Raw genomic sequence first — 22,030 nt, forward strand, 5'->3', positions numbered from 1 at the left:
CATCTGCCTTCGGCTCAGGTCATGATCCCAGGGTCCCCACATCGGGCTCCCTGCTCAGTGGGGAGCCTGCTTCTCTGCTGTAGCTTCCCCTGCTTGTGCTCTCTCTCTCTCTCTCTCTCTGTGTGTCTCTGTCAAATAAATAAAATCTTTAAAAAAATTATTTATAGTTAAAACCATTCAGTGAGCACAATGTCGGTTCTGATTTCTTGCATTTTTTTGGTTAAGTAAGTTGGGAGTCTTGCCAGACAGCCATTTAATTTTAACCTTTCTGTCAAAGGATCTTACAAAAATGTATCAGTCTATATTAAGAATTTTTTGAGCGCACACATATATGCAATGAATGCAGCTATATTCAGGAGGGGGGAAAAGTCTTGTAGCCTATACACGGGGTAAAAAAAACAACAGAAAAAGAAACCCTACCAGTCTGTCAACAGTGATTATATATAGTAGTAATAGTAGTAGTGTAAGTGTTTTTAAACTTCTCTTTAATTTTCCAAATTTGCTTTAAATAGAGAAGATTGCTATTTTTAATGTAAGAAGTAAACTTCCTCTGTGCCAGGGATTCGACACTGGGAATACAAGTGAAAAAACTCGCCCCTGCCTTTCCAGCTGTAGCTGTAGCAGGAGAGGCTGGGAAGACGGAGAGAATGGGGTGGGGGCGAGCGGAATGTGAAGCCCGGTGCAGGGGACGGTCAGGGTGGGGGGAAGAGCTGTTCTATGTAAGGCTGTTTATGTTCCTTGCATATGATTTAATATTATATTTTCATGTCTCAAAGTCATAATCTTACAGTTACCCAAAGAGAAGGTATAGGAATGTGCTTTGAATGTGAACTGACCTTATAACAGGCTTGGAAATTGTTGGGTTTTTGTTTGATCTTTAATGAAAACCCTGACACCTGACACGAATTGTCATTTTCCTTTTGTCACTTTTCACTAAAAATAGAAGACTTGGGTGGGGGCGAGGTTAGTTGTAGTCATTCATTCATTCAACATGGTTTATTAAGTACGTAGCCCATGCTACATATCTCTCTCTCTCTCTCTCTCTCTCTCTCTCACACACACACACACACACACACACACACACACACACACACACGCTCACAGTGCAGCAGAAGATAATTCACTGACTAAAATATATTCCCAAGTATTAAGGACAGCATAGATTGCCATTAGATTTTATTTCTATTTTCTTTAGTCGACTTATCTTCTGGGTTTTTGAAAAAAAATTTTAAGCACCTAAGCATTCCATTTTTTTCTTCTGATTTCCATTTCCTTTTTTCCTTCTGAGAACAGGAGGAATCACCATCCTGCTACATGTCCCAGTTTCCGATGCTTCCACAACAGAGCCTCTCCGACTTGCAGGAGCACCGGGTCTCTAGGGAGTTTGTTAAAATGCAGATTCTCATTCGGCAGAGCTGGTTGGGGCCTGAGAGTCTGCATTTCTAATACTCACCGAGACTCCCCAGGTGCTAAATGGAAATAACGCCTTATTTGCAAGGTTGCCCTGAGATAACCTGTGGAGGGCCCCGCGCAGGGAGGCGGATGGAAACCGCTCTGTCTGTGGATAATACGCCCCTCCCTCTGCCCCCCCCGCCCCCCCCCCGGGGGGCCGGGGCTGACCGTGTGCTTCCTCACGTCTTCTACAGTGAATGGCACTGTGCCTGGGACACCGCGGGAGCTCATTAATATTTGTGGATCACACACAGAATAAATCTTTAAAAACATGTCTGACAAATTCCATTATCTTTTTTTTTTTAACTAATCGGGAAGACATTAATAAACAATATTGAAGATAATTTTAAAGATGCTTTTTAATGATAAAATAATGACCCATAAGCCATGCTTTTCACACAGATATATATTATTTGTTCAGATGACCTCATTCCTACGAACATATTTTACCTTCTTGCAATGAGGGCATATAATATTCCCATCTTACAGTAGGTTATACATGTCTTTTTTTAAAAAATGGTATTCACAGTTATACTTTCTGTGACTGCTTGATATGAATGGTATTGTTCTATAGTTTATTATTAAATTATCCCCTAATATTGGACACTTAGGATATTTTTAATTTTTACTACTTTAGATAAATATATAGTGAATTGAACTATTTGATGAAGTTAGTCCCCCTCTACTGTGCTTTTTTTTAAAAGTATACTTCCTTATTGCCCCTATGTTTAATTTACTTGAATATTTTTGTATGATTTAGAAGGTAATTTAAAATTTTGAACATTATTTGCTATCATCTCAAAGCATTCCAGATATAGCCTGAGAAATAAATATCTATGTATTATCTAATAAAAAATTATTCCTTTTTTGTTTTCTTTTATACAAATAATAAAGAGAATCATACCTTCCCCCTTTCTTTTCTTTCCTCCACCCCTACTAAGTATTCTTTTCCAGGTTAGTCTAATCTGAAATTTTGGTATCCGTCTTCCTTTACTCTTCTGTGTTAAAGCAATTACTCCATTTAATTAAACTTACCAACACCCTCCCCTCTTTATCCTCATATCCTCTTTAAAAAGTCACTAATAATCTCACGTATAAGGCTGAGACTCTATGAAGTAAGAAATAAATTTTGGTCAGTGAAGTGTGCGTATCCTAAAGATATTTATACTGTATTTACAATAAGTAGGTTAATGAAATACTGTAGTTGGCAAATATGGAGCCTAACCTTAGAATTGTTCTTTGTGTTTTAAAAATACCCTTGGAGCACTTTTAAAATGGATGTTTGTGTTAAAAAACGATGGTGCGTCTTTCTTTCCCTCTGCAATAAAAACGTGCTTTCTTTCTCGGCAGCTTAAAGTGAGTAGAAAGAATCTTCTTAATGTCTGCAAACTTATATTTAAAATTAGCAGGAGTGAGAAGAATGACTCTCTGATTGAAAATGACAGCATTCTGGGTGAGTATCATTCAGTTCTACCACTGAGCAAATGTTGCCCTTGAGTATGAGTGAGAAGTTAGGGGAGCAAAGTTATCATCATTAATGGTAGCTAGAATATTTTATTTTCTCGTCATATCCAGAAGTTATGTGATGCCTAGCTTTGCTCTGTCTTTCTTTGTGTTTTCCACGTTCTGTTTAACCTTCCTTTGGAGCCCAGCAGGATAGCTGGCTGTTTGTTTTAAATGCCTGTAGTAACATTATGTGACTTTGTCAAGCGTTCCCTACTTAAAAATTCATTTCCTGGTCTCGGATTGATTATCAGACAAAATACATTTAATGGTATTTGACATAATTGAAATTTTGGGGCTTTTGATGTAGTAGGAATGACTCAAACTTGGAAGGCAAACTGGAAGACAGCTGATGTAGACATTTGACATCAAAGTGTGTCAAATGTGTTTCAGATATGGAGGTAGAGAAATCTGATCACACTCTACCTTCCTAGCTAATACCGCTTAAGGCTTGATAAACCCTTAAATAATTAAGATGCTTAGTTACCTTTATAGAAATCTTTTATGAATTCGCATTGCTCCAATTTTAGTATATGTGCTGCCGAAGCGAGCACTGAATTCGCATTGCTGATCTAAGGCAAGGCCACAACCTGGAAGATGCCCCGAGTTCTTTTATTGTGACCTAGGATAAATGATTTTTTTTTTGGCCCCAGCAGACAGGGACAAAGAAAGATTCTGACAAATGATCACACTGACATTAATAAAATTACATGTGAAAGAGGCATGATTAACCTTATCAGAATTGCCTGGGTTACCCCTAAAATCTAGTAGTTATATGCTATTCAGATGGACGTTCTTAAGTTCTCTCTGGAAACAGTGGATGTTATCTTTAAAGTGTTCTTTCTGTGGCGATTGAGATTTCTTAAAAGACCCTGTCTCAAAAGACCCTGGTTGTCTATACAGCAACCAGTATATTCTCAAAAGTTTGTTGAAATTTAACTCTTAAATTGTCTCAACTATCAATTATTCTATAATAACTCAACATTTTTGTAACTAAAAATAGATGTCGGTGAATATTAGTTTAGAGTCAAGAAATGGCATTTTAATTAAAAGAACATGTTCTTATTTATATATTAATAATCCCATCCTTTTACTGTTATTATTATTACAGAGATTTGTCTTAGCTACAAATAAGCTTACCTCTTTATACCACATGAGTAACACTTCACAAGCATTTGAATGCAGTACTAACATTTTACAAATTGTATTTGATGTTCACGTACAAGTGCTTTAAAATATCTCTCTTCAGTTGTTACGCATTTGTAAAAACTCATCTTTTTGACAGAATCATTACTGGGGGTCCTGAGAAGCGAAGATCTGCAAACTAACCCTGAAGCTTTTCTATACTGTATGGGGGCTATCAAATTCATTTCTGGAAATCCACGATTTCTCGATGAAATGATCAGTAAAGATGCTGTGGAAATACTGATGAACTTGATAAAGCAAATAAATGAGAACACCAAGAAATGTGGTACCTGTTTGCCTAACTCAGGCCACTTACTTGTCCAGGTAAGTATTGTACTTGAAAAGGTTATATGTGTAAAATTCGTTTTCACGTTCCCTAGTACCAGTTACCTGCCAGGTGGGTGTTAACAGGTAACAAGAGGGCTGTTATCTACAGCCAGGTGGGGGTACCTGGCATGAGGGATCAAGAGAAGCAGCCACTGCCCCACACACAGCCGGTGTGTATCCCTTTCCCCTGGAAAGGCTGGTCCGTGACTATTCATGCAGCGTCTCTCTACACAGCTTTGACCTCCCTTTCTGCTACTCGGCAGGGAAAGCAGGCCTAGGAGAATAAAACGGTTGCATCTCTCTGCAAAACAATTGCATGCTATAACCAGAATTTTAACAGGCAGAGTTTTAATCTTTCGAGTTTCAAAGACTGGATATCGTTCATGAGGACGGGTAGCTAATGTCATGAATCTTGCACCTGCCATAAAAAGCGAAAGTTAATGATTTTGAGTGGACAGTTGTTGCGGGGTGTGTTGATGACCTTCAGGCCTGAGACTACAGGAATGAAGGTAGCAAAACTAGATACATTTAATAGGACCAGAGGCAAGATGAAAAAAATTCGTTACGTGTTAGTTTTATTATTTCTTTTGTGGCAGATTAAATTTCATAGTTAAATTATTTTCACTGGAGCTGCTTCAGCTCTCATATTCATTTTTAGATGAGATTTTACTTTTTAATAGCATTTGTATATCAGATAATAGCATCTTTGATGTAATAATTCATGAGATTTGAAATGTGCTTGTCAATTAATGAGGATTGATTGAGCACTCAGAGTGCTTGGGGCCTTTGGGAAAGTGTGTTAAAAATTAGATTTAAACCCTGCCTTAAAGATGCTTAAAGTGTTTATGGTGATCATTAATTTTGGACTTTGTGGTCTGTCTCCATTTTGAAAAAAGATCATGAAAACCCCTTTTAATTGTGAATGATTCAAAATTCTACTGCATGTGCCATCTTTTGTCTAGGAAGACTTAGAAACCTTATTTTCATGCTGCCAGTGTCAGTGAGTTATTCAAAATTTTTCCTCAATGAAAATCATTATTTTGGTTATATAATTGTTATATTTCCTTATTAAAATGCAAAAAAGTATAAGGAAGAATGTAAACTCAGCTGAAATATTTTTACCTTGAGATAGCACGCCTCTGACATCTTAGTAACCATTCTTCCATTGCCTTTTCGTGCAAATATATACTTACGCATATTTTTATAGAATTCTTGCTTTTTATCACAGACTGTCTCATTTTTAATAGTTGTTTTTGCTTATTTTCCATTACTCTCTTCCTTCCTCATTTTTCCTGTTCCAACCAGTTAGCCAACATCGTTAAACACTGATGTGCTCGGCATGTTTTAATGCAATCATAGGTTTTCAAAGATGGGATATTCTATGCCCTTCTGTGTTCTCATGTAACAATACATAGTAAGAACCCCTTGTAGATTTATTTTACATCTTTTAATGACTGCATAATATTTCGTGGTAAGGATATACCTCAAATTCTGAACTGTTTTCCTATCAGGGTGTTCACTCTTTTTAATTTTTATGCAACAGACTCTAAATTCTTGTCTGATTAAAAAATCTCTTTCCAACCCATTTATATACATATATAAAAATATATATAATATATTATAATATATATTACAATATATAATAAAATACATATATAATTAAAATATATACAAATTTACTTATATATTTATTTATTTTTATATTTATATCTATTTATATATTTACAATAAAATATATAACATATAGAAGTAAGGTCAGTTGGTATAAAGGAACATTACTTTTGTGACCCAAAATATATCCAGTGCAGAACTAGGACCTCTGGTATAGCAGTAAGTACAGTCCTACTCCCTGTGTTCCTCCCTTCCTTCCCTTCCCCCCCCCATTCAACATCCTTAGGTGCAAACTTAATCACTAGGTTAGATGCCCTTTTCCTTTGCTGACATCCATGCACCCCGCCAGGTGGTGTTGCTACGGTTATTAGCTTGGAGGCAGACTGTAATAGAGCGAAAGGAATGAGATCCAGGAATGGGTGTGGGAGAAAGGATCCTCCACAGCATCTGGGCTAATGCTTCTTACAGGAAAAATACTGAAGTGTTGAGATTTTGAAGTTTTTCTTTATGTTGTTTCTTATATATATAGACATATCCATATATGTTTCTGTTTATCACTGTGGGGCCGAAATCAAGAGCCATTGATTTCATGGTGTTGTTGGAGGGGCTGCTCTGTGCCAGGCGTGTTCTGGGTGGCGAGGAAGATAGTGGAGGACAAGACAGCTGCCAGTAGGGACCTACTTTTTGGAGCTTCCTGTGATCAGATAATAGTTTTCTGAAGCCTTCTTCTTCTACAAAATCATGGCATTTCCGCACATGCAGTACCACCTTCAGTTCTGCCAATCAGATGCTTAACAGCATTTTAAGAGGATGAGCGTTGCTGCTCCGAGGATCTGAGGGCCACCACCTGTGCACCAAGTGGAAGTATTAATACTCCTGGCCTGGAGATATGACTTGGTCTGTAACATTGCAGGAGTAAAGAAAGTTTAACGGTACACATTTACTGAATTCCAGAATCCTAGAACTTCAGGAGAGCTCCCTAGAACTTGGAAAAAGAGAAAGGCCAGGGAAAAGTCAAGGCCCCCTCCATGCCGGTAGTTCATTGCATCCCCCAACGAGGTGGCCAAAGAAGTAGGGATTTGTCAGTGTCGATCTGGAATGCATTATCAGGAGGTGTTAGGGTCCATCTCTGACTTCTAAGGCTAACATTTGGGAAGGCTTAACACGGGAAAACTGCTGGAGTTGACTCCATCAGAAAAGTCTGTTGTGGTTTCTTTCGTGCCCCCTTCCTGGGGAATGGAGAAGAGCCTTCTGTGTAAGTCATCATCACAACCAAGCCCTGATTCCCCTGGTTCTCTCCCCTGTGTTTCGAGAACAGGGTGAAGAAAGCTGCTTTGCTGTCATTGAAGAAAATCTCAAGGTATCACGTGTGTAGTTAGATAATTTATAGGTATATAACATAACTGTTGAAACCCAGATCGTCTTGAGCTAACATTCCTCTTTTTTATTCCTTTTGTATTTCCAACCTTTCTTCTTTACAGCCTGACTCATTTGATTTTGAGTTCAGTCCATAGAGAAGTATATTCTTTCCCTGCTTCAGATGTTTTTGAGGTTAGACTGTTTTGCAGCACCAAGATCCCATGGTTTGCTTCCCTCCCCACCTCTCATGCCGGGCTCACTTCTCGAGGTCTGCAAGTGTCACCCCAGAGGGCCCCTCAAATCCTAATCTTTCCCCCTCCTTTGCTCAGTACATCTCCCGTGTCATCTGCTTCCGTTTTCTAAGAGGAAATTTCTCACTAATGTCAGTCCTCCTGGCCCTTGTCACTCCCCACTCCATTCCTTCACCGTGGCTTGAGTTTGGGGAAAAAGAAAGTGAATTAACACTAGGTTAGGTGAATTAGACATTACGAGCCTGGATAGTTCAGAAAATGATACTATTACCATGAGAAATTAGAGAGTTCTACAAGGAACTGATCTGGTGAGAGTAGGAAATTACATAACGAGTCTTCACTGAAAACTTTAAGGTACCAGCAGAATAGCCAAGTGGGCTATTTAGCAGAAAAAGGAAAGCTGAGAAAACAGAATTAGGGTCATCTGCATGGAGGTGATAGCTGAAGTGAAGAAAGACGACGAAGTTACTGAAGGGGAGAGTATAGAAAGATTATAGAGGAGGGCTGAGAACAGTTTCTATAAAATGGCCCAATTTGTGAAATGGGGAAAAAAGAAAAAAAAGCGGCCGGAAAACTAAGAAAGAACAACGTACAGGAGAGTAGAGATCTTAGAAGCATGGATTGGGTTGGTCAGCTTTGGTAAATGCTGTGGAGAGTGCCCACGGGAAGAGGACTTGTGCTGCTTTGTACGGAGAAGTTTGAGTAGGCGGGTGGGATGGCTTCATGCTGCTAGCAGTCCATGCTCTCTTTGAAGCTTGTATGAGTTTTTTTATCTCTGTATTTTTTAATTAAAAGGCGTTTTGATATAGTTGATTTTTAAAAAGCATTTCCAAGGCCCAGAGTAAACTCCCTGCTTTGACCGATCTGAGTTCAGTGCTGTATTCTGTTCTGGCTCTTCCCCTACCACATCTGCAAGAGCCTGATGGTCCATTTGGCTTTGTATTCGGTGCTGGGACAGGGCTCTCTAGTGAAGAAGGCAAAGGCCTGAGCTGGCCTTTGAGCTCTGACCCCAGCAGTGCTTCTCAGTCTCTGAGCCTTCCTTTCCTCATCTTTAAAGGACCAGCTTAGGGACGCTTGGGTGGCTCCGTCCGTTGAGCATCCGATTGGTTTCAGCTCAGGTCATGATCTCAAGGTCATGAGATCGAGCCCCAAGTTGGGTTCTGTGCTCAGTTTGGAGTCTGCTTGAGATTCTCTCCCTCTCCCTGTGCCCTTCCCCTGGCTTGTGCATGTTCTCTCTCTCTCTGTCTCTCATAAATAAATAAATCCATAAAACCTCTTAAAAAAATAAAGGGCCATCTTAATGGGTCATTGGGAAAATTAAATGAGCCGATCTATGAAAACACTATAGAATAGGACATGACACATAGCTGGTACATCGTTGGCACTCAGCAGAAATTTATTAAACAGGGGCGCCTGGGTGGCACAGCGGTTAAGCGTCTGCCTTCGGCTCAGGGCGTGATCCCGGCGATCTGGGATCGAGCCCCACATCAGGCTCTTCTGCTATGAGCCTGCTTCTTCCTCTCCCACTCCCCCTGCTTGTGTTCCCTCTCTCGCTGGCTGTGTCTATCTCTGTCGAATAAATAAATAAAAATCTAAAAAAAAAAAAAAAAATAAAAATCAAAAAAAAAAAAAAAAAAAAAAAGAAATTTATTAAACAAAGTAAGATCAGAATTACCAAAACCTGAAGCTTCAAAGAGCCATTTCTTCTGCTGAGAAAAAAAATTAATCACAAGAAATTAAGATGGCAGAGTTAGAGGTGGATTTCAAATCTCGGATCTTTTTCATTTTTCTGTCTTTGAGAAGCTACGTGGGGAACCATGCTGAATAGAAACTAAAATTGGAAGGGGGTGTTATATCAGCAGCGTGGGATTCTGGGTACTTAATGGAGCCCAAGTGTCAGAGCCAACTATTCCCTGCTTCAAGGATCTGGGGGATTTAAGAGATGCCTTTGACTGAGGTCTGGAGATTCAATGAAGCAGTAAGTTACATTATGTTAGTAATTAACGACTGTACCAAGGTGGTTGGGGTCCTTTAAATCTTGCTTTAGTTATATTTTATAGTTTAAAAATGTAGAGATTAATACGTATTTAGGTAGTTAATTATTATGAGTATGCATACTTAATTAGGAAAGGATGTTAACTCCCTTTCTCTGGCTTACCCTTGCTTATGGGAAGCCTACCTCACAGACCATAAAATTAGAACCAAAGCAATAACTTCCACCCAGTGGAACCTTGCTCTGATTATTGGAGGAAATGAATTGCATACCTGTGAGAGCAAATGTTCCCATGGTTGTATTTCTTAAATTATTTTTTAAATTTTCTTAAATTCTTATAATTTTATTGGGGATTTGATAATTTAAAAAATAGGGGTGACTGGGTAGCTCAGTTGGTTAAGTGTCTGCCTTCAGCTCAGGTCATGATCCTGGAGTCCAGGATTGAGCATAACATTGGGCTCCCTGCTCAGCAGGGAGTCCACTTCTCCCTCTGCCCCTCACCCTGCTCATGCTCTCTCTCTCTCTTTCTCAAAAAAATAAATAAAATCTTTTAAAAAATAAACAGAAAAAAATATTCTTATTTTTTAATTTTTACTGTTTTAGAAAAAAATATTTTTAAAGCATCTTTTTTGAAGGTTTTGTTTGACTAGGAAGCAGCAAATGAGGTCATTTATTTTCTTATTGTTTTAATTGCATATAATTTCTAATACAGTGAAATGCTCAGATCTTACATGTTAGATGAGTTTTGACAAAAGCATACAGCCAGAAGATTTCTATCACCTCAGAAATTTCCCCCCACCTCTTTCCAGTTAATTCCCACTTTCTTACCCCACAAAGGGAACCATTTTTCTGATCCCTTTCACCATAGATAAGCTCTGCCTGTTCTAGAATTTAATATAAATGGAACATACAGTATGTGTGCTTTTTTATGTCTGGCTTTTCTTTTTTAACTTTTATTTTGAACTAAGTATAGGTTCACAAGATGTTGCAAGAATAGTAGAGAGAGGTCCTGTGTCCCCATCATCCAGTTTCTCCCAATGGTGACATCTTACATAACTACAGACATTATCGAAACCAGCAAATTGTACAATTAGAGTACTAGTTCTGGCTCATGTGGCTTACAGTATATTGCTTTGGAGATGGGATGCAACTTTTTGGGTCACAGTCTTTGGTATTGGTTATTAGTCTTGCTAATTCTGTAGTGATGTATTTGTTAGTGGGAAGGGGACCACTATTCATGACTTAGGAGGCTTCTTTTCTAGGAGGAATAGCAGTGCTCTAACTAGTAACTCACTCACCCAACTGGCATGAGAGAGTAAGTAGGCAGAGCTCCGGCCCTTCCTCTCCACTTCCCCTCCCTTTCTTGGGAAGGACCTATGAATAGGTAACTTGTGTTCACCTCAGACTTTCCAAGGATGACATAGCTAAAGATTTGGGGAGACTCGGAGACTCCAGACATGTAATGTAATGCCTTGGGTTTTGAGCCTAGAAATAAGAGCAAAACTAAGGCCGATGGGGAGGGGGAGAAGATGATCACCATGGTTGAAAGCTGTACTTTATAGCTGAGGCAGGCGGGCATTCTGATCCTGAACCCCTGCATTAGACCTGCTCACCTCATCACAAGCGGCACCTGCCCCAGGGGGAGCAGAGGGGAGCACCTTGTGCTCCCCAGGCAGGAAGCGAGGGATGGAGAGTGGCCAGGAGGATCATGCTGAAGAATAGCTCTTCACAAGCAACATCCAGCGTGGGAAATAAATATTCCTGTGCCTGTCATTTCTGGGGAGAGACATTTGCTTCTTAATTGCTGTCCTATCTGCTCAGCCTCATCTCTTCGTTGTAGACATATTAGTTGTGGCAGTAAAGAAATGTCACTAACTTTACCATGTAATCAGGGAAAATCGGAGTTATTACTCGGTAGCTCTTGGTATTGCATTATCTGTCTCAGACTCATTTTCCTCATTTTACCGCATTGACATACTGCGTAGTTTATGTGACATTCGGAATTTCAGGTCTGCTGACACGGGGACTAGCCCCCACTAGCCGAGTCAGCTACCTGCTCATTTTACCAAGGCAGCTGACATAGAGGCAGTAACTGGAGAGTAGCGAACACAGGCAAGTGTTAAATAGAGTCTCAGAATAGGGCACTGGGGTTTTGAGGAGGACAGAACTATTTCCCTGCTGAAGGAGGACGCCCACGGTAGGAATGTGCCAAATGGGCTCCATAGCCAGGCACCAGGCATTATCAAGGATATGAATTAATATTACTTTCATATGCATCGATCTGAACTCCAATAAAATGCTTAGGCATTTGGGCTGCTAGCAGTTTCATGGGTACGGTGGCATCTTGTCATTGATTTCTCTTGTCTCAGCCAGAACTGTATGAACCATATATGAGACAATCCGAAACTCCTCTGGTTACCACAGAGGCTCTGGTTTTGGCATATATGTGGTTGCAGTTGGGCACAGATCCAGAATATGAATGTGCTTTTATTAATAGAGGGAGATGGTTTTGCTGAGGTTGGAAAATGGTGTGGGTTTGGTTCTTAAATCACTTGACACTGTTTGCGGTCTCTGGCGGCTGTGTGTATTCTTTCACATCATCGGCGGGAAGTGAACCGTTTTGCAGTTGGCAGTTAAGTGGAGATAAAGCTCGAGGGATTTTGGTTATGGATATCCCAGATGATTGAGAAATAAAGTGAATGCTTTCAGAGACAGCCAAGTGGAGTGGGGGAGACAACAGGCAAGGAGCTGGAGTTTAGGATGCCCACCTACCTGGGGGCTGATGGACTTTCTGAGCCTCGGTTTCCTCATCTGAAAAGTGGGGTTGGTAATACCCTTCCTGTCTGCCTCATGGGGCTGGTTTAGGGAGCCAATGAGATCAAGTTTACAGGGTAGTTTATAAACCATAAAGTAAGCTGCTCAAATTCTTTCCATAATCACATTCAATGTATAAAAATAAATAAAACTGAATCCTCAGGCTGATTTTGGTAGAGGAAACATAATAACTTTCAGACTATTAATGGTGTGGTTTTTAATTGCCTTATGTTCCAGAGGTTTCTTTGAAAGCTGGTTTTTTGAAATTGGGAAAATGTTTCTCCAAGGAACAATATCGTGATTGATGGCGAAGTTCCCAGGCTAGCCAAAAAAGACTGCTTAACTTCTGACGCACTGAAACAGGAGTTCTGTGGTGGGCTGTGAGCTCCAAGCCCTTGTGCTCTGGGGCAGCTCTGATGGCTGAATGCCTTCTAGGGCAGAAGCTGGTGGGATCCCTGGGGACTGAGGATTCTGATGGAGGAAAAGTGCAAAAGGAAGAGAGAGGGCCATCCACTCTGGAAATGAGCAGTGTGTGGAGGCTGAAGTCAACCAACCAGCCTTCCCCACGTTGCGCCCACCCCGCCCTGGTGTACCCCCCTGCAGTAGAGGCTGCAGGAACGGGTCCCCAGGAACGGGGCCCCAGCTGCTGGGCCTGTGTCGTCATTCTTAAATCCCGTGATATCAATCAGGAGGACCTCCAATTTTAAGACAATGATTTCTTGCGTTTGCTAAGGTTTTTCAATTAATAGTTGAAAACGTAATTGGAAATCGATAACTAAATGCCTATAATCAATTCGAAAAAAAAAACCCCAGATGCTTTTGAATTCTAATTTTGCTATACTAAAATGCTGTTTAATAATTATAAAAGCCTTTATGAATTATCTAATCACTTCTCAACATCATTTTTCCCTTTCCAATGTGTCTCCCAGTGTCGACGACACAGTGAGAACTTTCAACGCTAGAGAGGACAGCTTTGCCAAACTCATCAGGCATTTTGCTAGGAGATTCGACTTGAGGGTGGGGCCCAGGACCTCTTATGATCAAGGAATCTGGGGACTCAGAGAGAAGAAGCTGCTTCAGAAAAAAATGAGCACCATCAAGTTGTAGGGTGTAGCTCAGTCCGTTTTCAGAAGATGAGTAACCAGAATCACACCAGAACGTTTCTTTCTTGGCTTATACCGAGAATGTAGGGTGACGCCTCAGACGTCATCTAACAACTGCTAAGAAGCTAGGACACTTAAATTCTTATAAATCGTCTTTGTAGATGATCAAGTCCATATTCTTCTCCTTTCTCTTCTTCCCCCTGCTTGCCTCGCTGCCCCATGCGGTTGTGCGTCAGGAGATGGGAAGAAAAAGAATCGCAACATGTTTTTCTGTTTGCTCTTTCTTGGCGAGATGACGCGTGGGAACTGCTCCAGTGAGCCCTCTGGAAGCGCAACAGGCATCGATGTAATCATCTAACTTGCACTTCTTTTTCTGGCCTAGAGGATTTGAGATGGCTTAAAAGATTATAGACAGTAAAACAGAAAAGTACATAACTAAGCAGAGTTAGGAACAATATAAATCGGAATGGAAAGTTAAGAGCCGGGTACACTTCTGCAAGCTTAAACTTGGAATTTGGTGAACTCCTGCTCTGGGGGCAGACCCAGTGGGTGGGCTTTCCTGGGGGGAGGGCAGGAAAACGAATTAGTGATTTCCGCAAATATATCTGTTAAAAGCAGGAGCCAGGCTGAAAGTTAAGTGGGTTGACTAGAAATTCGCCTTTACTGTTACCACAGTATTTAACTAGACTCTCCTCCCACCGATCTTTACACAGTTTTCCCAGAAACAGCCCCTTGTCTGTGCTTGGCAGTCAGCCGCACCCCCACCCCCGCACTGAGATTCAGGGCTCTCAGCCAGCCCCTCAAAATGGGGGGCCTGCACTGCTGCCTCTGCCTGGTGACCTCCCCCTGACCCTCAGCCCTCAGGGCTTTAGGCTGGGTTTACCACCAGGCCTCTGCTAATCCCCTGCACTTTCTTGCCAGAGGCTTCTTAAAGGGGAAAGTCCTCCTTTTCTGCTCCTTTGTCCCTTCATCTCCTTGTCCTCATCTTTTTCTTCTTCTTTGTTTTTATTTTATTTTATTTTTTTAAGATTTTATTTATTTATTTGAGAGAGAGAACACAAGCAGGGGAAGGGGCAGAGGCAGAGGGAGAAGCAGGCTCTCCGCTGAGCAGGGAGCCCGATGCGGGGCTCGATCCCAGGACCCTGGGATCACGACCTGAGCCGAAGGCAGGTGCTTCACCAACGGAGCCACCCAGGCGCCCTTGTTTTAACTTTTTCTAATGAGATGAGAAAAATGGTTAAGAGAGAGGAACAAACTGAGTTCGAAGCAAGGAAATAAAAGCTTCCTAAGAACACTACCATCCCTTTTGCTGACAGCGTCCCTTGCCAGAGGTTTGACGTGGGGAGCAAGAGGACAGCTGTAGATCGAGGTACCCAATCTGTGAAGCCTTGGGCACCGGGGAAGAGGATGGGTTTCTCTGTGGGTGATGGTTAGAATGTGTATTCCACAGCCTCCGGCTGCCTGACTTCAAGTCAGGATTCACACGGGCGTCTGGGCTCTTTGGGCTCCCAAGTGGGGACGCTTGTGAGTCATCCCCTTGGATTGATGTAATCCAGCAGCGCCTGCGTGCCTGGCTGTCTCTAGAGAAGGAGAACAGGTAGAGCCAGGGTCGGGTGATGAGAATTTTCCATTTTATGGTTGTGACGGCCTGGAACGCCTAAAATGATATATTAGCCTTCACAGAGAACCATTCCTGAGCTTTGGAGACTATGTTGTAGATTCCACGGTGAAGTGGAACGCTCAAGTACTTTGTTTCCCCCTCCGATGTTTTGGATGCTGAAGCTTTCAGGGAATAATTTATACTGAATTGCTGTATAATTGAATTGATTTCAAAAGACTTGAACACATTTACTTGAAGCATTATTTTTATTTTCTCTGCTTTCAAGATAGTTAGTTATATTTTTGTTGCTGTTGTGACAAAAGAAAACTAATCGAAGATACATATCTTAATAATTGTTTTTAAAGTTTATTAACTATGGCTATAATGAAGCTTTATATTTACATAATGCTTTATAGTGCACACAAACATTGTTCCATGTTTCCATTTGACACACACAACCACCCCAGGCAGTGAGCAGGGATGGTAACTGCTTTTCACGGATGAGAAAGTGGGGAAGTTGAACAATGAGTGGGTGCCTCAGTCACAGAACTAGAAAGAGATTTGGGACCTGCATCGCCATCATTTGACTCGAAGGCCAGTGATCTCTCTTCTGCATTTTGGGTGTGAAGTCCCACAACAAACGCGGAGATGGGAGCGACGATGTTTGAGCTCCTGTTAGGTGATAGGGGTGACCCTTCACGCATCTCGTCTCATTGAACCCTCACAACTTTCCGGCAGCTATCACCATCCCCACTTTACCGATGAGAAAAATGTTCCCTGGGAGGTTCACTTGCTAACCAAAGCTAGCGAGTGGTGGGCTGGGGTTTGACCAGGTGTCCGACTCCTGAGCTGACTCTTCTTCACCAAGAGCCTGCCTTGTCCTGTTCCATGAGGAAAGATCACACTGCGTATCGAAAGTACTAGAGAACGATGGCATTAGTTTTACTAAATTTTACGTTTAGTAAATTGGATTTATGAAATTGTTCTCTTTTCCACTTTTTATTTTTTTTTTACAGATTTGTTTACTTATTTGAGAGAGAGAGAGCAGGGGAGGGGGTAGAGGAAGAGACTGTCCATCAGACTCCCCGATGAGCTGAGCATGGAGCCCCACACGGGACTCAATCTCATGATTCTGAGATCATGACCTGAGCCAAAACCAAGAGGCAAATGCTTAACCAACTGAGCCTTCCAGGCATCCCATTCTCTTCTCCACTTTTAGACAAAGATATCTTTCCTGAACATTTTTTACAAAATAAGGCAAATTTGCAAGAAATCAATACTTGCCTCTTGGAAAAGAATGGAACGAACAGTCTCAAATATCCTTTGGCCACTGCATTATTTGACACTACTCTTAAAACTATGGAAGGAGAGGTTTCTAAGGGTGAAGCGACAGTCTTATGAGGGTCAGCTAACAAACCCAGATGATGATTTATCTAACCCTAGGGTTTTGGTATGCTAATTGCTTATTGACATGAATTTCTCGTTCTTTACCTTTGAACCAAAGTAGGCTTTCTTTGTATTCATTTATCTTTTTCATTTCATGCTGTTTGTCCTTAAGCCCATGTTGTCTAGTAGGAGGCATCTAACAGGGACTTGGTTTTGCTACTGATTTAATGAAGGATGAATTGTGCGGTAGAGCTTGGCGTGACTGTGTTTTCCAATTAAAAAACAATGGCGCAAACACGCTTTTATCCTAGATAACTGCTACACTGAGAAACTTGGTTGATTCGCCACTAGCAAGGAGTAAGGTGCTGAGCCTCAGTGCCCTTCCCCAGCTCTGCACCGTGATGGGACAGTACGTGGCTGACAAAGACGTCTGCACCAACATTGCCAGAATATTCAGGTAGGTGGAATGGGAAACAAAGTAACCTTACACAAATGCTAAGCCTTAAATTTTGGGTTATCGTTGATATTTGTGTGTGTGTGACTGGCAAGGAATCCTGTTTTTGCTTTTTACTTCCCCTAGCAGAAAAAGCATATCTCGTGGCCCAAGTTCAAAATAAATGATGTAAACGAATGACCCCATTTCCTCTGTATTCCTAATATGATTCTAAACTCATCCATTGTAAGTCACCTTAGTTCTTTGGTGAGTTATGAGTTATCCTAGGGTTTTTACGGAATAAACAAAAATTCCTCGTAGCTTATCGGAGATAAAGAACTGTGTCACAAAACAGGATAAACTTTCTGGTATACTTGGAGACCGTACTTGAGGATTATAACTCAAAAAGGGGAGCGTTGCTTAGAAAGTCTGGTCTGACCTGATTTGTAATAGAAGGTTACTTTATTTCAGTTGTGTGACTGAACCTTGGCTCACATATTCGCTCGTCATGTTTATTACACTTCACTCCAGACGTGAGGACCATCTGAATCCAGGTCGCTGCAAAGCAAGATGTTCAATTTCAGACCTGTCTTTAAATTATGCGTTTATATTTCCTCTCTCACTGCTCTTTGCCAGTGTTTTTACATAATTATCCTTCTCAAGAGACCTGGCCCTTTCTTAAACTTCACTGTAGTTGGTTAACAAAACAGAACATTTTCTGAAGACCGAATTGGTAATGGACCCCAGGATGAGGATGGGAGTCCAGATCTGATTTTTTCAGCAGGGTACTTTCCTGTCTGGCCTCTTCATTCTGGGTACTTATCACTCCCATTCTGAAGCACTATAAAATTATACATTTTGTTTTTGTATCTGGTGGCATGTAGGGATCCAATTTAATTTTTTTCCCATGTGGATCGTCAGTTGTCCCAGCACCTTTTATTGAATAGGGCCATTTTTCCCCTCACCAATTCTAAGTGCCTGGGTAGTCAAACACAAGATTCCATATACTCGTAGGTCTGTTTCTGGGCATCCTGGTCCATTCTCAGATCGGTATCACACTGTTTTTACTGTTAGAGATTAGTCTTGCTATAAGATAAGATGGATCCCTCACCCCCTTTCTCCTTTAAGATCCAAATTCTTCCCTCTTTCTCAAGAATTGGAGAATCAGCTAAGGATTCTTGGTAGGAACTTTAGGGTGTTTCATGGAATAACACTGAGTATATAGAGCAGTTGGGATGCAAGTGGGGAGAACTGACACCTTTATGATACTGAGTCTTCCATCGATAAACATTCATGACATTTTCTTTTATATCTTCCCATAAAATTTTATAACTTTCTCCAAAAAGATTTTGCACATCTTTTGTTAGATTTATTCCTTCATGGCTTTTGCTGCAACTATGAATGCAATCTTTAAATATATTTTTTAAGGGGATTAAGAGGTACAAACTTCTATTTATAAAATAAGTCGCAGGGGAAAAAAGTACAGCATAGGGAATATAGTCAATAATATTGTAATAACTTTGTATGGTGGCAGATGATGACTACACTTATCATGGTGAACATGTTATAATGTATAGAGTTGTCGAATCACTATGTCTTACACCTGAAACTAATATAGTTGCACATGCCAACTATAAAATATGTGTATAAAATACTTCCTAATAAGTTGTTGCTGGTTTATGTAAATAGTATTGATGTTTGCTTATTAATCTTTATCCAGGAATCGTGATGAGACTTAGGTCTAAGTGTTAGTCTGTAGATTCTCTTGGATTTTCTACGCAATTTGTCTGCAAATAAGAATAATTTGGGTTTTTTTCCCCCCAATTATTACAACTCTTCTGCCGTCCCCACGTCTTCCTTGCCACATTGCTCAGGATGTCCCATACGAAGTTGTAAGAGTGTTGGACCTGCTGCCTTTCCCCTGACTCTAAAGGAAATATTTTTGTGGTTTTACCAATTAAAAATAGTATTTATTGTAGGTTTTGTATAATCCTTCAGAAGGTTAAGGAAGAATTTTCTTACACTAATGGATGTTTACTTTTCTTGAATGCTTGCCCTGAATCTATTTTGATTATGTGGATTTTTAAAAATTCATTAATATACTAGATTGCAGATTAATAGATTTTCTCATGTTAAGTCACTATAGATTGCTCAGTTTAATTAACTAATATTTTGGTTAGGATTTTTCATCTGTGAGCTAGATTAACCTGTACTTTTCCTTTCTCATATTGTCCTGTCTGGTTTTAGTGTCAAGTTTATACTGGTCTCATAAAATGAGTTAGGAAATATTCCCACTTTTTCTCTTTTCTAGAAGAGTTTGTGAAAATTAAACTTACCTGTTTCTTGAAAAAATTTGTAGAACTTCCTTGAGAAGCTATTTTATCCTGGTGTGTGTGTCTGCACCCATTAATGTGGGACTGTCACTGACTACTGATTCACTTTCTATGGTTGTATAGCCAGCCATATTTCCTATTTGTACTTGGGTTAGTTTCCGAAAGTTATGTTTTTATAGGAATCTGCCCATTTTATCTAAGTTTTCAAACAATATAAAGTCATTCCAAAATATTCTCTTATTATCCTTTAAATCTGTTGCATGTCAAATCATGTCCCCTTTTATTATTTTACTAATAGTATTTACTAATATTATTTAACAAATACTTACATGGCGACTACTATGTGCCTGGCAATGTTCTGAACACTTTCCAAATATGAATTCATTTATTCCTTATAACAACTTTAAAAGGTGAGTATTATCATTATTGTCTTCATTTTGTGTATAAAGAAACTGAGTCATGGAGAAGCTCAGTACTGTTCTTAGTATCATACAGTTGGAATTCAAACCAGGTGGTCTGGCTCTGGAATCCATACATTTAATTTCACCACTATGTCACACTGCCTCTGCATCGTTGATATTGATTTTCACTCCTTATTTTGATTGCTTATGATGTTTCTCCTTTTTTCTCAATCAGTCTCGCCAAAAGTTTGCCAATTTTATTAGTTTTTGCAAAGAACCAGCAGATTTATTGATCCATTCCATTGTAGGTTTGTTTTCTCTTATATTCCTTCTCTTCTTATCTGTCTTAACCCTTTTCTTCTACTATCTTTGGATATATTATATTTTTCTTCTGTTTTAGTTAGAAATTCAATTCCTTTTTTAAAATCCTTCTGAAGACTATAAATTTTTCTTTAAATGGTGCTTTAGCTGTATCCCACAAATTTTTGATTTGTGATATTTTTAGTTATTCAGGTCTCAGTATTTTATTTTTAAACTTTTATGTTTCTTTGACCCATAAGTTATGTTTTTAAGTTTTCAAAAGTATGTTTTCTAAGATATGCATTCTTTTTTTTTTTTTTAAAGATTTTATTTATTTATTTGACAGAGATAGAGACAGCCAGCGAGAGAGGGAACACAAGCAGGGGGAGTGGGAGAGGAAGAAGCAGGCTCATAGCAGAGGAGCCTGATGTGGGGCTCGATCCCATAACGCCGGGATCACGCCCTGAGCCGAAGGCAGACGCTTAACCGCTGTGCCACCCAGGCGCCCCTAAGATATGCATTCTTACATTGATTTCCTAACTTAATTGTTCTTTGACCAGAGAATGTGAGCTGGAAGACACCAGTTCTCTGAAAATTTACTGAGACTTGTTAATGGCCTGGTACCTGGTCAAGTTTCTACAATATTGATGATGTTTTACCTATTAATCTATCACTTAATGAGAGATTTATGAACATCTCCCAATTCGATATAGGTTTGTCAGTACTGCCTTGTGGGTTTTGGTTGGTTGCTTGTTTGCATGCCTTCAAAATTTTGCTGTTTTCAAGGCTTTTAGCTTTCAGGTCCAGTTGGCCTGATATTAGTATATCACTACCAGCCTAGTATATTCAAACAGTTTAGCATTTGTTTCTGATGGGGTCTCAAGGGATTCAGTGGTTGGTATCCGAACAGAATTTGTATAAATTTCTTAGTTTGTGTTTTCTGAACAACATGGATGGTGTAAATTTACACCATATACGTGTCTTAGAGGCTTCAGGTTTCTCTTCACCCCCGAACCCCCTGTGCCCCCAGAGTCTAGAGCAGACAGCAAGCCTCCTGTGACTTCTCTGGACTGGTGTGTGGAGTATTTCTAGAGTCCTTTTCAGGCACTGGCCAACACTTTGAACGTCTGCATTTAAAATAACCCTATGTGTATTTGAACTTTCTGAGAAAAAAAAAAATGAAGTTTATTTTTATTTTCCCATTTGGCATTTCTGCAGCAAACTTACTTCTTACCATGACTGCTGTGTAGCCTTGGCCAACTATTCCAGATGTTACGCCTTGTTTTTGAAACTGATAAACAAATACCAGCAGAAACAGGTCAGTGCTTCATGCATTTAATTCTTCAATGTCTTTGCACTGGTGTGTTTGTATAAGCTCAGGTCAGGGGCCTTATGTTTTGAATATACCAGTTTCTTTTTTTTTTTTAAAGATTTTTTATTTATTTATTTGACAGAGATAGAGACAGCCAGCGAGAGAGGGAACACAAGCAGGGGGAGTGGGAGAGGAAGAAGCAGGCTCATAGCGGAGGAGCCTGATGTGGGGCTCGATCCCAGAACGCCGGGATCACGCCCTGAGCCGAAGGCAAACGCTTAACCGCTGTGCCACCCAGGGGCCCCATGAATATACCAGTTTCTATCAGAAGCTCCCATTTGATGTGTTAATGGGCGGCCCCAAGGAGCCAGTTCCCCGTTGAGGAGGGAGTAGTTTGAGGCAGAAATGGCTACGATAGGATGGTTGATGTGGTAAGATTGCCAGTTTAGGGAAGAGGGTGGGTGCACACTGTTGTTCCTCCCAGTGATTTATAGACCCTTACATGACAATCCTCTTGGGGTGGGATGGGGGTTATTTCCAGGCCCCACCCAGGCTCGCTGAGTCAGATGGGTTGAGGGGGACTGGCCATCTGCACGTCAATGAGAACCACGGGGACCTCTGATGCAAACTTAAGTTTGGGATCCCCATACTGGCTATACACTAAAGA

At 40.4% G+C, this 22,030-nt stretch overlaps 1 protein-coding gene across 3 annotated transcripts in view; it reads left to right on the top strand.

Annotated features, from left to right (window-relative positions):
- ARMC2 (armadillo repeat containing 2) overlaps positions 1 to 22,030 on the top strand; it is a 99,674-nt gene that overhangs the window by 47,583 nt on the left and 30,061 nt on the right. For all 3 annotated transcript variants that reach the window (XM_040627607.1, XM_040627606.1, XM_040627605.1), the window contains exons 9-12: positions 2,803 to 2,905; positions 4,241 to 4,464; positions 16,896 to 17,041; positions 21,270 to 21,369. In XM_040627607.1, coding sequence (XP_040483541.1) covers positions 2,803 to 2,905; positions 4,241 to 4,464; positions 16,896 to 17,041; positions 21,270 to 21,369 — 573 coding nt within the window. The remainder of the gene's footprint in view (positions 1 to 2,802; positions 2,906 to 4,240; positions 4,465 to 16,895; positions 17,042 to 21,269; positions 21,370 to 22,030) is intronic.

Source organism: Ursus maritimus, unplaced genomic scaffold (assembly GCF_017311325.1).
Source record: "Ursus maritimus isolate PB19 unplaced genomic scaffold, ASM1731132v1 scaffold_13, whole genome shotgun sequence".
NCBI lineage: Eukaryota > Metazoa > Chordata > Mammalia > Carnivora > Ursidae > Ursus > Ursus maritimus.